This window comes from Dermochelys coriacea, chromosome 6 (genome assembly GCF_009764565.3).
Source record: "Dermochelys coriacea isolate rDerCor1 chromosome 6, rDerCor1.pri.v4, whole genome shotgun sequence".
Taxonomy (NCBI): domain Eukaryota; kingdom Metazoa; phylum Chordata; order Testudines; family Dermochelyidae; genus Dermochelys; species Dermochelys coriacea.
In genome coordinates, this window is record NC_050073.1 from 65,035,676 (window position 1) to 65,052,030 (window position 16,355).

General features: G+C 39.7%; 1 protein-coding gene across 1 annotated transcript in view; it reads left to right on the top strand.

The window, feature by feature from the left end:
• Positions 1-9,577, top strand: part of LOC119857376 (cytosolic phospholipase A2 epsilon-like) — a 39,106-nt gene extending 29,529 nt beyond the window's left edge. Inside the window, exons 14-19 of the mRNA XM_043516832.1 lie at positions 38-175; positions 2,214-2,321; positions 4,513-4,704; positions 5,561-5,727; positions 6,693-6,879; positions 9,325-9,577. Coding sequence (XP_043372767.1) covers positions 38-175; positions 2,214-2,321; positions 4,513-4,704; positions 5,561-5,727; positions 6,693-6,879; positions 9,325-9,563 — 1,031 coding nt within the window. The 3' untranslated portion in view covers positions 9,564-9,577. The remainder of the gene's footprint in view (positions 1-37; positions 176-2,213; positions 2,322-4,512; positions 4,705-5,560; positions 5,728-6,692; positions 6,880-9,324) is intronic.
• The last annotated feature ends 6,778 nt before the right edge of the window (positions 9,578-16,355 follow it).

Genomic DNA, 16,355 nt, shown 5'->3' on the forward strand with positions numbered 1-16,355 from the left:
ACTGCAGTTAAATAGGTTTTTGTGACTCTGTTTGCAGAGTGGGTGGAGTTCACCCCCTATGAGGTGGGATTCCTGAAATATGGAGCCTTTATTCATGCGGAGGATTTTGGAAGTGAGTTCTTCATGGGCCGGCTGATGAAGAAGCTCCCAGAATCTCGGATCTGCTTCATGCAAGGTGTCTTATTCACATGGGAAAGTGTTTACCTAATAAGAATACTAATAGCTATGGAAACCAGTGCCTGGCAAGCCACTGTTCTGTGACTGGCAGCAGTGGTGCAGTATCAATTGAAGAAAATGTTTTTATATCTTAATGAGCAGCAGATAAAGTTAAATGTGATTCTAAATCTTCCTAATAGTTCTAAACAGTTGCACTTGATTTCATTTTCTTGTGATTCCAAATGATAGATTCAGAGCAGATGTGAGATTTTATACATCTTTAAAACCTGAGTTTGCAGAAAACATCACACATTTATTTTCCAAATCTCTGCAGTTCAGCCCTTTAGGGCATAGTTCTATTGTTAATTTATAACCCTGAGGAATACAGCACAATAACACTGAAAATGTAGCTCAATAACTAGCAGCATATCTAAACCCAGTAGTGATGTCTTTTACGCATACGGTATGCCAACAGGTCTTCAAGAATTTAAAGAATAGTTACATGAATAAACAATATATAGTAGCAAAAGTGGGTTATGAAAGAAGTTGGAGAAGCAAGGTATAAAAGAAAATTATATATCCACAGAAATTTGAAAAAAGAGAATACATAGAGATATAGAAAGTCTGCCATTTTCTGGCAGTTAGAGAGATAAGAACAAGAGCACCTCAGAATTTTTTTGACAAATTGTTTTCATTGAATAATGCTGATTTGTCCAAACTGAAACTGTGAAACAGGGTCAGTTTTGACAACTTTCCTGACTTAAGGGAGGGGGAAAAAGTTGGAAATTGTCAAAATGGGAAAGTGTTTTGTCATTTTTTTTAAACAAAACATGCTGGTTCTCTGCTTTTTTGTTTTGAAATGTAATCTAATTTGGTGGGGGAAAGGGTCTAATAAAAAAAAAGTTGAAATCAAAATGAAAAATTTCAAAATTATCAAAACAAAATGTTTCAAATGACCTAAAGTGGGGGAAAATTTGGAATTTTGGTTTGTAAATATTTTTTAGATTTTTGACTTTCAGAAATGGGAAAAAAAATGTGAACTTTCAAAAATATTTGTGGGATGGGAAAACTATGTCCCACCGAGCTCTAATGACAACCTCTGTGGCTGATTCCCTGAATTAGTGCTGATTAGATAGAGTTTTCATTTGAATTTTTTTATTAAAATGCCTTTCTATTAAAACAAAGACTTTTGAAAAAAGGTTATTTTTAATTTTCTGGGTTTTTATCAAACTAAATATTTTGAACTATGTTCCCTCCCACTTTTCCACCCTTCCATTCCTATTTGCTACTGAATTCAGTAGAATGACTGATATCTAGGGTCCTCCCTCACCCCACACACACTTTTTTACTTTTCTTTTCTATGTTTCCTTTGGCCACACTGTAACTTTTCAAGACTTTTTCCACTTTGGAAAAGTTACAGAATGGCAAAAGGAAAAAAAAAACAAAATAAGTTGGGAATAAGGGAGCCTGACTTTGAAGATTTTTTATTCTACTGCATTCAGTGAGAAAAAGGGAGAAAAAGAAGAGAAAGGGGACAAATTAAAATTCAAAGTTTGTCAAAGATATATTTCAGGGAAAAAGAAAAGCAATTGTTCCAGGTCAAACCCTATGAAGTGCAAACAACTTTGAAATATCCTGTGAAGTTTTTATCAATTTTGAACCATCTCTCTCATTGAAATACAGAGTTCCAACAGCTGAGGAGCAAAAGCTGGATGAGGAATGTGCCAATATTTGGATCTAGGGGATAGTCCAATTTCTGAGGTGTCTTATTTTGATAATTGGCAGTGTTTATAAATATGGGTGCGAATCAGCTTTGCAAATTTAACTCATACAAGATCTGCAGACATTGCACCCTCAGGAAAGACTTGCTGTACATTCTTCTTTTCCTGCTCCAGGAATCTAGTTGTAGAAGCCTGGGCTATATGTTAAAATTAGAAAGAAATGAGAAAGCAAATTAGAACAGATTTGTGGGGAGGGACAAAAGGTCGTGTTCACTACAAATGCTTCAGTCTTCACTTGGACTCATAAATTGTGATTAAATCTCTTCCCCTTGATAGGAATGTGGAGTAGTGTATTTTCCAAGAATCTCTTGGATGCATGGCATGCAGCTGACAATTCAGAGGACTTCTGGCACAGATGGACTCAAGACAGAGTGACTGAAATAGGTAAATCTGGCTTTTCCTTCCATTTTGTTTTGATTGGTCCTGTATGCTCATCTGATGTGAGAACTATACCCACATTGGCAGTGTGCTCAGTCTCAGGGCCAGGGCAGGACCGGGAAGGGTAAGAAGTTGGTTGATCTTTGGTTGATCTTGAAGCAGCAATAATAAGATACTCTTTAGGTGAAGAAGCATTGCCATAGTGTAGGGCCTAATGAAAAGGAGCTAAGAAAAAATGAGGTAGTCTCAAAGGGAAGAAAAATTTCTTCTACTGAACTTAGTGTTCGTGCACGAAAGCATTTAGTTGTGCTTCCCACATAAAGCAAATTTTGCCTGTGTTCTGGAATCTCTGCTAGCCCCCCAAGTTTGTTTCCGGATACAATTCAAAACGTTGCTTTTTACTATAAACATTTTCCCTGGACTACATTGGACACTACCTTATTCCTTGTGTGAAACAGCAGCAACCTAAGGTCAGCTGGACTGCACAAGCTAACACCTTTGGGTGTAAATGGGTGGGGCTGATAGCAGGGCATTTTCGATGAGGGGTCTTTGACGCTACAGTTTGCCTCCCCTTTTCTGTGCATTTGCTGGCTTTGAGATCATGTTACAAAGTCAGTCTATTTCCCCAGTTTTCCTAAGCCAGGTCTTAAGCTAGGGAATTGTCATTATAACTATGTTGTTCACGAGTATATGAAATCCACCCCCGAGCTATCCAATTAAATTGACATAACCCCCTGGTGAAGACAGCGCTATGATGACAGAAGGGCTTCTCCTGTTGACATGGTTACTACCTCTTGTGAAGGTGGAGGTGAAGTACCTATGCAAATAGGAGAACCTCTCCCGTTGGTGTCAGTAGTGTCTTCACTGAAGTGCTACAGCTGTGATGGTCCAGCATTTTAAATGTAGACTTGCCCTTACTGTTGGGGTTCTGTGGGAGTAAGTAGAGCAGGGGAGGGAAATGTTAGTTTTGCTGGGTCTAGGAAACTATTAATATGGGGATTAGGCCTACTGGATTTGAATGTTGTTTTATTTTTTGTAATGTATAGATATCTATTTTATTTGGACCTTTACAAATGAGCCCTTCTACAGATTTGAGTGAATGTATGTTAAAGAGAACAATAATCTCAGATATAAACCAAAAATAAATTTTGAATATTCCTTACTCAACGGTCTAATAGTAATAATAATGATTCCATCCCTATTAAACCAACCTTCAATCTCCCCAGCATTCTCCCTTCTCAAAAGCTTGGATACAGACAGGTTTTGCAGTGTTCACCAGCTTTACTAGACCAAGGGAGGAAGCAAGTTCCAAAGTTAAAGGCCCTTTATCGATAATGCTTTGCCCGCAGCTCCTTCATGGTTAAACTCAAGGGCCTTCACTGATCTCACTGAAGAATTATCTCATTAAGAGACTGGCAATCTCTCCACTAAACACAGCCATTTGGGGCCAGATTTTGAAATGAGAGTTAGACACCAAGATACTTTTTAAAATCTAGCCTTTATAGGATTAAAATCAACACATTAAATTGAAACAGAAGATAAATTGGCAATCCATGCAGAGCACAGAGCGCAGGAGTAATGTACCCCTGCAGGAAAGACTGCTAAGCTCAAGGTTGCCAAATTCAGTACTAAATTTTATGAATCAATTTGAAATGTAGCCCCATGTAGATACCTTACAATAATCCAGTACTGAGTTGACAAAATGGGTACTAATAGAGAGCTCCAGATCCAAAAGAAAAATCATATCCTTAGAGCCAAGTGTAGATGGAAAAAGTATTCTTGGCTGCTGTTGCTACCTGAGCACCCAGAAGCTGTCTGAGGATCCAATATATGCCACAGGCAGTGAAACTGTGTCACAAATGGTCCTCAGAAAACCCAGATCAAGGGAGATGAAATAATCTGGGCCAGTTCTTCCAATTGCTTCCCCCAAGAAAAAGAATATCATGACAACGTTGTCTAATTTGAATCTCGGCCCTCATTCTGGAGGTGCATTAAGGGCCTGATCTAAAGCCCATTGTTGAAAGACTCCCATTGACTTCAGCAGGCTTTTAATCCAGACCTTAGGTGCATGTTTAGAAAACTATATAAATAATAAATTATTATTACTACTATTACTGCAGAAGACTATTCCACACCTCCCCATTCACCTGCCCCTAAAACATGAATAATTTATGATATTTCTACCACCTTTCTTCAGAGGAAGAGCCTGATCTACCTGAGAAGCCACATGAGATGGCTACTTGCATGTACACTCCTGCAGGAGGCATTTCCAATGCACTTCGAGATATTTTAACGGATCGCCCAGCGGTATCAAAGTACCACAGTTTCTTAAGGGGTTTCCAGATGCACAACGAGTACACACAGCATGAGCAGTTTTCTAAATGGAAAGGTATAGTCCTGTCACTCAATTTTGAGAGGCTTCTTTGAGATAATTTGGGGGTCTGAAATTTAGTGAGGGAAACCTGTATGTCTTGGAGGGAACTGAATGGGCTTTATGTTTAATTCGTGCATCATTTTTTCCTGAATAGGACAGGGAGAATTAATTAGCTTCATTTTTTTAATCCCTTCACCCCAAATCGCAAAACTTGAAGCTAATTTTTAACAGAACTATTCAGTTCATCTATTGAATTGTTTGGGGCTGAAAGTGCTGGTGGAATTGGTGTGGTGGGACCCCACTCATTTTGTTGTAGGTCACGTGGAAAAGCTCTCTCAGGTTTGGCACGATTCATTGATTTTGATGACCAGACAGAAGAGACTGAATGGACAATCAGAAGGAATGCCTTCTCAACCTAGGAGAGGCTGGCTACTAGAGCCAGTGCCTGGGGTGAAGTAATAGGAGGATGCCAGAAATGGAATGACCATCTATGTCAGAGAGGACCCATGTCAAGGCATGGATTCTCAGCCTGAGGGTCATGGCCCTTCGGGAGAGTGGGAAAGGAAGTTCCATAGCTCCAGGTAGATTTTAACAACTTTTCTTTTCTTTATGCCTAGATAAAAATGGGTCCCGAAATGATAGGAGGTGGGGTCCTGAAACTCTCCCCTCTTGTAACATGGGGTCAAAGTGCAAAAAATGTTGAGAACCATGGACAAGCTATAATGGTATAGCTGTCACAAAGCAAAAGAAATTGTGCATTCCTTGGGAGGGAAGGAAGCTGTATTTCTCTTTTCTCTCTGACCCTTGAAATTCAAGAGGTAGCAGATCTGCTCCTGCAATGGTTCATTTATAAGAAATACTTACCTTTCAGACACTATGCTAGACTCTTTGCCTAATCAACTGAGACACACTGCTGAGCATCTGGAGCTGGTAGATACTGCATTCTTCTTTGATACCAGTTACCCACCACTTATGAGACCAGAGAGGAAAGTGGATGTCATCCTGCATTTAAACTACAGCGGAGGATCACAGACAATGGTAAGAGCAGTCAGCTTCTCCTTTGTTTTCTTCAGTAATGGCCATTTGTCTGTAAGTCTTTATTAGCCAATGTTAGTAACTTCCTACTTTTAAACATTAGAAGAGAAAGGTGATTCCAGGAGGAAAAATCTTGATCTAATTTGATCTACTTTGTAGATAGTGGCATATATCCCTGTTTTGGGAACAATGGTCTATGCACCACATTTAATTAAAGCATTGTGTGGCGTGGCACTAAGGGGTAGTGATGGTTGAGATGGCACTTCCATTAGAAACCTGTCCTGTATTTTAAGGAATAAATTCAACTCTCTGACAGCCATTAGGGTTTGAATGTTCATTTTCAGTCCACATGTAATTGATAAAACTTTATTTGGTCTTTTTTTATTATTTACTTCCTGAGTTATCCAAGGGTGATTTAATGAATGGAAAAATTCTTCACATGCTTGTTTGTGTTCCCATTTAAATGTCAGACTTGTTTTATGAAAACAGCTCACTAGATTTCAGTGCATTAGAATCAGATTCTGACTGAGAGTCCTACTTCTGATTTGTCCTCAAACACAAACTCTGAAATGGAGTCTAAACCAGACCTGCAGGCTACCTCCCTGACCCATCTATAATTGAATGCAGACATTATCTTTGGTAACACCATTCTTTCCTTTGAATTCTTGCTGTGTTGTTCCCAGTCAAATTCCTGTTTTACAACTCTCTTGGCCACAAGTGTCTTTAAATGAATAGTATAATTTTGAACTGTGTTTACAATCTGTACTAAACGTTTTCCTGTTTTGTGCAGTAAGATTATTTTTGGACAGCCCTCCAAGGAACAAAGTAAGATGTATTGTCAGCAACCCGTTTAATGTAACCCATGTGTCTCCAGTCACTTGCATTCCTATTGGCATCCCAGTACAATCCCATCCCGACTTTTGTCTTGTTGTTGGTTCTAATGTTTGTTCTGTTCTGCGGTGATCTAGCCTCTGGATCGGGCCTCTACATACTTCTCAGAGCAAGGAATCCCATTTCCTAAGCCTGTGTTGAATGAGGAAGAAAGGAAGAATCTAAAGGAGTGTTATATGTTTGAAGATGCAGAGAACCCAGGTGCTCCCATACTGCTTTATTTCCCTCTCGTAAATGACAGCTTCCAAAGATACATAGCACCTGGTAAGTAAACAGTAGTCAGTCACTGCATTACAGTCAGCATGAGCAGCCTGCTCACTCTCTAGAACTTTGTGTTTTATTTCATACCAATAAACATTTCTCTTGGCTGGGTCCCTTTTTCTATTTTCAACATCACTGACTTTTAAATGATCACTTTCAGCCAGTAATATCACTCATTTATAGAGTTTGGGCAAAAATTTTCAGTTTTCTGGCAATTCCCAAAAACGCAAAAAATAAAAATTGGTTTTGGATTCAACCAAAACCAATTTTTTTCAAAATTTGTGACAAATTGAAATTTTAAAAAAAGCAAGCTGAATGAAATGTTTCATCTGGAATGAAATGTTTTGTTTCAATTTCAAGCTTTTTTATTTTAAAATTTTAAAAAAATTAAAATAAAGGACATTTAAAATAAAAATGGTTTTGAATCAAAATGTTTCAGTTCAAAAGTATCAAAACTTTTCCCCCAATATGAACAATTCAGAGAATTTGATGCGAATTCATGAAATGATTCTATGTTGCAGTCTGAATTTTTCACTGAAAAAAAAGGTTGTTTGCAAAATTTCATCCAACTCTCATTTGTCCCTTATAACAACCCTTATTTTAGTCTCACATTTACCTCAGTCTGACTCAAACTTGGTGTTATCTCACCAAGTATTAGTGTAAATTAATCAAGACCACAAAAGTGTACCATTAAGGTTATAGAAAACATTCAGTTTAATATAAGTTCAGGCACCTCTACAATATTTTTTTAATTCCATGACTTGTTTTTTAGGCCTTTGTTGAACAATTTGGAATGCCAGCACAAGTTATTTAAGTCTTGGATGGCTGAGAGCTAGGCTTTCAGTATAAATCATGCGTTCAACATGTAAGTTACTTGAGGCAGCTGTGGGAAAAGATGAGGCAGTTGAGGTTGTAATTCTCTCCATATGTTGGTGTTACTCAGCTTTACGTAACTTTTTTCATTAGATTTGGGTACTGCAGTTTTCTTGTTTTTCCAGGGTTTACCTCCGACAGGGATCTGGAGAAGAAGGAGGTGAAACTGATTAGCAGAGTTTGCAATAGATCCAAGGAGCTGATGAAGTGGGTTTTAGCCCACGAAAGCTTATGCCCAAATAAATTTGTTAGTCTCTAAGGTGCCACAAGTACTCCTCATTGTTTTTGCTGATACAGACTAACATGACTACCACTTGGAAACCAGAGCAAATTCAGAATCATTGGACTTGATTAAGCATTTGAAATGTTTTTTTTGTTCACCTTGCTGTATAACTGGTATTAGGTGTCAATTGATGACATAAAAAACAATTGTACGCCTTCACAATTTTTCCCCTGAAACATTTTGTTCCTATACTAATCTCCACTGCTCCTTCTATTGGCCACAACCTTTCACAGTTTTAGGATACTTTTGGACCGTCATCTACTCATGGATTATGAGGGAGTAGTGATAACTGTGTCATGTTGAAAAAGGATATGTTAATCATATGAATGTGGGTATGTACCACTATTTTTTGTGTCTGTAGTTAGCTAAGATGACATGGTTTTTCTCTGATGATATGGAGTCAGCCACCATCATCCATGATTTTGTCACTTCCTGCTCAGTCTAATGCACTGTGCTGTGCTTAGGGATACTTTTGCAGACCACTTAAAAACTTCAGCAAGTACAAAATGTAGTGTGCCATCTGCTTGGTGGAGTGAGCTCACATGAGCACATTATACCTGTGATCTGTGAATTGTACTCACTTCCTATGCACTGTGGGAGAAATTCAAGATGTAGGGTTTCATTTATAAAACCTTGAGGACTTTAGGATCTGGCTGTGGGTTCTACACACAACTGAGGTCTGGAGAAAAAGTGCTCCTTGTTGACATCTTCCAAAGTCCAAGTTTAACAGCCTTCAGAGTGCTGCGCAAAGTATATCTTTTAAGTTGAGCAGTTGTTTGATTTCAGATGATTGTTGGGAAGGTTTTTCTTATGGGGTGAAGCAGACATGGGAGGAAGCTGTTTGTCCTTTATACTGTGTGCTGTTTGAGGAGGTGGTTGTTTATGTTGCAAAACTACTGGATGAATCACAGTTTTTCTTTTTATGATAATTTTTGGAGATACCAGTTTTCTACTTCTTCCTGCTCTCAATGTCCCGTTTTATTTTTTCCTCACTGTTATTGAAACCTCTTCCTCTCCAGATGTGGTGGTAGACATGCAGTCACCTATAAATAACTTTCCATGGACAGTAGGAGGTGCTGACAGCAATGCAGTCACCTTCATTCTCTCACTCATCACATTAGGTTTCAGATTTGAGACTGATGTTCCAGAGACCAAAGTACTGGACTGGCAATTAAATCTGTCAGCACCCTCTGGGCTGTTCTTGACACAGTGTGTTAAATGGATCTATACCATAGGGTATAACAGAGCCTCAGTAGTGAAACCCATTGTTTTTGTTTGTTTTCATTCCCCAGGTGTGGAACGCAGTGCATCAGAAATAGAACTGGGCAAAGTTGATGTCTCCAGTTTCTATTCCCCATATTCTACACGGGAGGTCTCACTGAAGGCACAAGATTTCAACAAGCTGCTGAAACTGACTAATTACAACATCCAGAATAATGAAAACTTGATTCTTCAGGCCTTGCATGCAGCGGTGAGGCGGAGAAAACAATCTCAGACCCAGTCCCCACCCCAAGCACAGTCATCCTCCTGAAAGAAATCTTCCCTGAAACCCCTTTTCTGGCCTCCAAACAACCCCCCAATCTCTCCAAGATCATCATCCTCATGGACCAGGACACACTAACTCAAAGCAGCACCAGACCCTGCCAGAACAACGGATGCAGACCTATCTCCACTGCTACAATGATCAACACCCCTCTCAACACTTCTTTCAAGATCCACGGGTTCTACACATACCTATCGCAACATGTGATGTTCCTTATCCAGTGCACTAAATGCCCCAATAACAACTTTGTGGGTGAAACCAGACAATCACTATACTTCTGAATGAGCTCACACAGAAAAATGATAAAGACAAAAATACCCGATCACCTGTAGTGAACATTTTTCACAAAGTGATCACTCCATATCTGATCTCTCAGCCCTCATTCTCAAAGGAAACCTGCACAATTCCTTTGAAAGATGAGCCTGGGAGCTTAAATTCATAACTTTGCTCGAAAGTAAATGTCAAGGACTGAACAGAGATACTGGATTTATGGCTTATTACAACAATCTATAACTCCCTATCCCTCTCCCCTCCAGCTTCCCCCCACTGCCACTTTTCCCCCTCTGACTGGTAAGGTGCTAACAGGTTACTTTACCTTGAATGATCCCTTGAAATATGTGTCAACTACTGATGCTAAACAATATATTCCGCCTTGTGTTTAGCTGTGATTCTGAGTACATTTCCCTGACCTGAAGAAGAGCGCGGTGTAAGCTTGAAAACTTGTCTCTCTCACCAACAGAAGTTGGTCCAATAAAAAATATTACCTCACCCACCTTGTTGCTCTAATCCTCCTGAATGCTCTATCTTCTGCAACTTGGGAGTGACTAAAGCTTTCTAATGTTTGGCCAGACCAATAGATGCTTAACCTGGGATGCTTTGGTGGATTCTGATTCATTCCAATTAAGTAGCCATCCCAGGAAATAGTTAATTGAGTCATGACCTAGGTATTTGTTTTAAGTAAAGGACAGTTCATGGTATTTTATGAAATACTATACATAATATACACATTTAAAAGCCATAATAAAAATGACAGCACAGTAAACGAGCATTTAAATAATCTTTTAAAACCTCAGTAATGATGGTTTAAGACAGGAATGTCTGCTCTGTGAATTGACTCTTTGTCAAATAGTTTTACCCACACACTGACTAGTCTACTTTTCTGGCTCCATTTCACTGTTATGGAGAAAATGCAAAGATACTGCTGTGTGCATAGGGCAATCAGTGTAATCCTCCTCATCTATCTGACTATTTTCAGCAACTGTTCTCTTTGTAGTGCCTAGTACCTTTTCATCTATAAAATCTCCTGTTGTTTCATTGGCAACCATGTTAACAAAATCCATAAAATCCTCGCCATTCATAAGAGGATCATATGACATTATTAATTAAATTCATTTGTTTCAGTTTTGTTCTCTCTATCACATGAATTAAATAATATCCAGCCTTTTAAAAACAGCTCTGTCAAGTGTATTCTTTCATGAATTGCTATACTCAATGTAGCATAGAGCATCAAGGAGATTCACTTACCTCACAGTTTCATCAGCACGTTGCCCTTCACCTGTTGTTTTTATGAATGTTTTGTTTGATGGTGGCCTTTAAGTTTATAATTACGCCCATGCTTATTAGTCAGACCAGTCTTGTGATGTTTGAAGAAGACCATCAGCCTCCAACAGCATCTCTTTTTTCCTGTTCATGTGGGTGTGTGCTGAAGGTATCCACCCAAAGTGAAATTTGATCAACCTCATCTTAGCTCTTGTTCAACACAGTGAGAGAAGCAGGAATCTTTTGGCAACAACTAGTATGTGTTCATTTTACTTCAAAATCATATCTTAATGCAAGAGGGGAAAGGAGTAAAACACCAATAAGCTGTGGACTGCACCAGGAGGGTTAGCTGCTATACAATCATGTAATATCAAATGCAGCTACTAGGTGCACTGGTATATAATTAAATGACAGCTTGATAATTATGCTGTCCTATATGCCATTGATTAGCTGCTGATCCAGTAGACTGACACAGAGCATGTGCAATGAAACAGCTGAGGATTCTTCTGTAAAATAAAAGCAGTGCCAATTAATTTTCAGAACACTGTCAAAACAATGTGTTTTAAACCGTGATCACAACTAAACTGCATTTAGCAAAGAACAGTTAAGTCAATGCCCTGCCTGTAAGTACATTAAATGATGTGTGTGTAAGCATGAAATAGGAGATGGACAACACTTGAAAAAATCAAAAAGCAGCTATAATGATATGCATGAATCTGAGTTTTATACACGAGATCATTTATCTACCTCTGTAAACACTTACGTATTATTCACAAGCAACAAAAGTGCTTGAAGAAAAGAAGGTACTAATAATCAAACATCGCATACTGATGCATGCATCTATTGTACAATGAACTCTGATTAAAAGATGACTGTAAACAAAATATGAATGTGAGGGACATTAAATTGCATGCCACGTACCATGAGGCTGCAGCCTCCACCAAGATGGCAACAATCCAACAGACAACGCATAAACTTATATATTTCCTGCAGTTCCACATTATGCTTTTCCTGGCCTTTGCTGACTAGCCCCTCCTCTTCAGATGACAGGCTAATATATCCAGTCCTAACTCCAGCCTCCTCTTCCCCAGACTGGGTCCTTGCTACCTGTCTCCATCTTCCTACTCACAGCACTGACCTATTTCACTGGTAAAGCTTTCTGACAGGCAGTGATGAAGATTGTCCCACTTACCCTGGACTCAGACTGGAAGGCTCAGCCTTGAAGCTGCAATCACACAGGCTCCTGCCAGTGGAAAGGTAATAAAGGCACTTACAGGTTTCATTACAATTAATAGATTTTTAAGGCTGGAAGGGATCATTAGATCCTCTAGTCTGACCTCCTGCATAACACAGGCCATTACATTTCATCCATTTACCCCTCTGTTGAGCCCACTAACTTCTTTCTCTTTGTGGACTGGGGAATGGCATGGTGTCGTGCATGGTGCCTCATGCAGTGGAAAAAAGGAAAAGGGGAGTGAGTGGACCTGGGAAAGACACTTGCAGGTCTCTCGCCCCCAGGAGATGCTTGTACTCACTCTGAAAAAGCATAGGACCAGCACCATGCCTGTTTATAATTCATGGGCTGACAACTGATCAGCTGTGTGAGCTCTGAGAATATTAGCATCACCTACAGTATCTCTCAGCTAGGCTTTTACACCCTCAGATGTCTGGGGACATCATCTGCAGATGATTGTGTGTGGGGATCTCTGCCTGCTTTTGTGGGGTGGCACTAGGGCCCTGACAGCAAGTGCAACCATTATCGAATCCTAGAATTTAAGGCTGAAATGGGTCACCAGATTATGCAGTCTGATTTCTTGTACATCCCAGGCCACCAGCACCACTCAACACCAACACATCAAACCCAGCAACTGATATTAGACCAAACTATTATGTGCCACAGGCAGAGACTAGAAGGCGCCGAGGTGCACCAATGCCTAAGACCCTGCAATATCAGGGAATTGACAAGTGGTAAAAGACATCAGAGCCATACAAGTGAGGTGTGATGAGAGACGCTGGGGGCCTATATGAACATCTAAATGGAGTGAGAGATGCCAGAGCCATATATGTGTGTTGATGGACTGTTGGGACTTGGAAGATGGAGGGTGCTAGAGAATTCTGGATTATGATTGTGAGACTTTTATAATTATATATATATAGCCCTTGAGGGGTTAATTTACCTGCAAAGCTTGCTAGGAGTTACTGGGGACTCTGGAAGAGACAACTTGAGACAGAGCCATCTTGAGGACATGAGGGGGCACCTGGGAAATGGCCACCTTATGACAGGACTAAACATGGGCGGTATCAGAATCTGGCTCTTAGCATTTTTGCTATTTTTGGTGTTGTGGTCACCTAAGTCATGTGAAATTGTTTCTGCTTCCTGACTGTCTCAGGTTTTTATATGGCTCCCACTACTGTAGTATCTAAGCACCCCCCAATTTTCAGCATAGTTGTCCTCAGAACACCCTTGGGAGGTAGGGAAGTGCTCTTATTCCCATTTATAAAATGGAAACTGAGGCACAGAAAGGCTGTGTGACTTGCCAAGGCCACACAGGAAGTCTGTGGAGCAGAGACTAGAACTCCCATATCCTAGTCTACTGCCCTAACCATGGGACCATCCTTCCTCTCTTCACTGAATGCCTGAACATTTTTAAAAGAGGCAGATAAGGAATAACCAATGTTCTGCTGAAGCTGTTTGGCAATGGAAAATCGGGATTGCAATTGTCACATTGTCCACAGAAAATATCTGCTTTTCATGGAAAATGTTGCCTTTTAATCAAAAACTGAAAACTTTTTTTGTTTTTTGTTTTGCTGACAACTTTTAAATTTGGGAGTTTTCATGCATGCACAAACACGCTTTGCCTATTTATTTCTTCAGTTGAAGTTACTGAAGTCTTCAGTTGTTTAACTAAAAATCAAACCAGTGACCAAAAGCAAAAATATTTGATTCAAAACAACTTTGTAACTTTAATTTTTTATTCTGCGGCCTTCCCAGGCGTACATTAATTTTTCTCACCATCTCTGCCTCTTCGCTTTCAATACACATACGCAAATACAGATTCAGATTTTCAAAGTAGTGCAGGGGATTCAGCCACTCATCTTCTATTAGTTTTACTGTACTGCTTTGAAAACCGCAGCCAGTACATATATAGACACCATAGTCACAAATGCATATGAACATGTGTATATTATATAAATATGCACACTTCAGCATTCATTCTGCATTTTTTGTCATTGTGCTACAGACAGAAGAATTCCCTTGCAGCTTGCTCTCTGTAAAAATAATTAGAATAAGAAATCTGCAAAAGGTGGAGCAGTGTATCTCAGTTGTTCCTTAGAGGTTCCTTGTAGCTCCGAAAGTAATGAGTATAACTGAATGCCATATATGTGTGTGTGTGTATGTGTACGTGCACTGCAGATTATCTGAACTACACAAGCGTCAAACTATATATGCAGCATTTTGCTCTTCAGTGGCTAGTCTCCAACTCTGACACAATGCTCCAGGATCCATGAAAGAGGAATTGTTGATGCTTGGTGGATGCCAGTAGCTCTATAAGGTAACACAGGAGTACACTATGGTGCCTTCTTTCCTCTGTATGCATCTGCATAACCCTTTTTATTTACAACTGATGCACCTATGGTCCTCTTTGTGCAGAAGAACACAGACTGCAATGTGGCCCATTGAGAAACAGCTTTTTTTTCTGTAAAATATTTACTAGAATTTGTTTTGAAAAATTAATTGGATTTTCCAGGCAAAATAAATAAAGGAAAGTATTTCTGAAGGGTTGTGGGAATAGCTGGAAGCAGGAGCGAAGTGGGAATTGCTCAGTGGCTACATTGTGTAGGGGAAAGGGATAACCCACAGGAGCTGTATGTGTTTGGAGAATGGGACTGGCCAACTCAAGAAAAGAATCTGGCACAGAGAGGAAGGACAAGGCTGAGCAGTACAGGGAAGGGAGGTCATTTTCAAACAGCACTCGAAGAAGTTTCTTTGTGTGTAATTAAAATAAAAGTATCTACATTTAGAAAATACACATATTTAAATATAGATTGTTATTCAAAAGTTTCCCTTTAATCTATTGAGTCTAATACAGAGAGTGATGCCTGAGCCACAGGATTACACAACACGTCTCAAGAGGGCATTGCAAAGTTGGCTTTATACCACCTTTACATGCTTCCAGTATGAAAAGTACAGAGAAGGGCTATTAGAATGATCAGGGGAATGGAAAACCTACCTTATAGAGGAGATGCAAAGAGCTTGGCTTGTTTAGCCTAACCAAACGAAGGCTCAAGGGAAATACGATTGCTCTCTATACATACATCAGACGGATGTATACCAGGGAGAGAGAGGAATTATTTAAGTTAAACACGAGTGTGAACACAAGAACACATGGATATAAACCAGCCATCAACAAATTTAGGCTTGAAATTAGATGATGGTTTCTAACCATCCGAGGGGTGAAGTTCTGGAACAGCCTTCCAAGGTGAGTAGTGGGGACAAAAAACCTAAATTGTTTCAAGACTGAGCTTGTTAAGTTTTTGGAGCAGATGGTATGATGGGACTGCCTACAATGGCATGTAGCCGATCTGTGACTGCGACACTAACGGGCGGAGATGGGACACTGTACCCTGCTCTCATATAATTGCCACCTTAAATTTTCTCTAGATCTTACAAACTGGTTCATTGACACCTGTGCAATTGCCATCAGCTACTTTTGATTTGCAAGGCACAGCTCTGTGACAGTGCCAAGACATTCATAAGCATATGTGCTGTTCCTACAAAAACTGGCTGGGTTATGACAGTTTCTTTTCAAAACTACTTGATCTGATGTGGATCCCACGTTAAAATAAATTATTGGAGTTTGGAGATTCAAACTTAGTTTGTACTCATGATACTTTGTGAGCCAGTATACTCCCCTGAGCTTCCTTTGCTTTCAATAACATTTCATCTCGTGAAACCTGAATTTCACACAATTTCCCCCATTTGGAGAGATTTAAAATAACAGAAAAAGCCTGTCAAAGCTGTTTGATAAGGAGCCATATGCCAGCTCAGGTTCAGTGGAGTGGAGCATAGCCGCTCCCTCTCCTCAGACTTCTTTATACTGAAAGATATTGGTGCAGGAGTGCTTGGCACCAGCTAAGACTTCTCCTCCCCTAAGGGAATTCTCTGTTGGCCAGTTACAGAGAGATTTCAGCTCCCTTGTGCTACCTGAGTGGCACAAAGGGCTGATCAGAAAGAAGAAT